Source organism: Electrona antarctica (assembly GCF_951216825.1).
Source record: "Electrona antarctica genome assembly, chromosome: 3".
NCBI lineage: Eukaryota > Metazoa > Chordata > Actinopteri > Myctophiformes > Myctophidae > Electrona > Electrona antarctica.
Window position 1 is genome coordinate 43,814,713 of NC_136808.1, and position 623 is coordinate 43,815,335.

The 623-nt window shown below is 49.8% G+C and overlaps 1 protein-coding gene across 1 annotated transcript in view; it reads right to left on the reverse strand.

Annotated features, from left to right (window-relative positions):
• Window positions 1-385: 385 nt before the first annotated feature.
• Window positions 386-623, reverse strand: part of kif28 (kinesin family member 28) — a gene marked incomplete at both ends in the record, with an annotated part of 22,860 nt that continues 22,622 nt past the window's right edge. Inside the window, one exon of the mRNA XM_079496356.1 lies at window positions 386-547. Within this exon, the coding sequence (XP_079352482.1) occupies window positions 386-547 (162 nt within the window). The remainder of the gene's footprint in view (window positions 548-623) is intronic.

The following is a 623-nucleotide window of genomic DNA, read 5'->3' on the forward strand; positions in this document are numbered from 1 at the left end:
GGACACCTGGTACAAGTAGGCAGTGGTGGAGTGGTGTGCAGTGTTGATTTCGTCGACTAAAATCGTGTGATATTTAGTCACAGACTAACACTAAAACATTCCAGGTGCCTAAAATAGGACTAAAACCAAATGAGAACTATTCAAGAGACTATGACTAAAACTAAAATCTAAATTTGCTGCCAAAAACAACACTGGTGGAGTGGTGTGAGGCCATTGTAGTGGACATCGGGCTAAAGTTGATTTGTCTTTTAACACAATAAGAGGCGATATCAGAAGTTCGGAACACGAACCATAGAAGTGATATTATTGTCCATACAAATCAAGTAACATTCACACAACAACAAGTCCCTCTGCAGATAAATAGCCACGACACACGTCCAGTCGATCACGACGGCCAGATTCCGGAGCGCTCTCGCTTCCTGCGTACGATGGCAGCCACTTCCTGTTTGAGGGCGGAGACGCTGAGCTCCAGCTGCTCCGAGAAGTCCCTCAGTAGACGAGCCTGTTGGTCCACGAAGGACCTGAGAGCCAGGAGGTCCTGGTCCTCCTGGAACGCACGCACGCAGCGCGCGCGCGCGCGCGCACACGCGCACACGCACACACACACACACACACACACACAC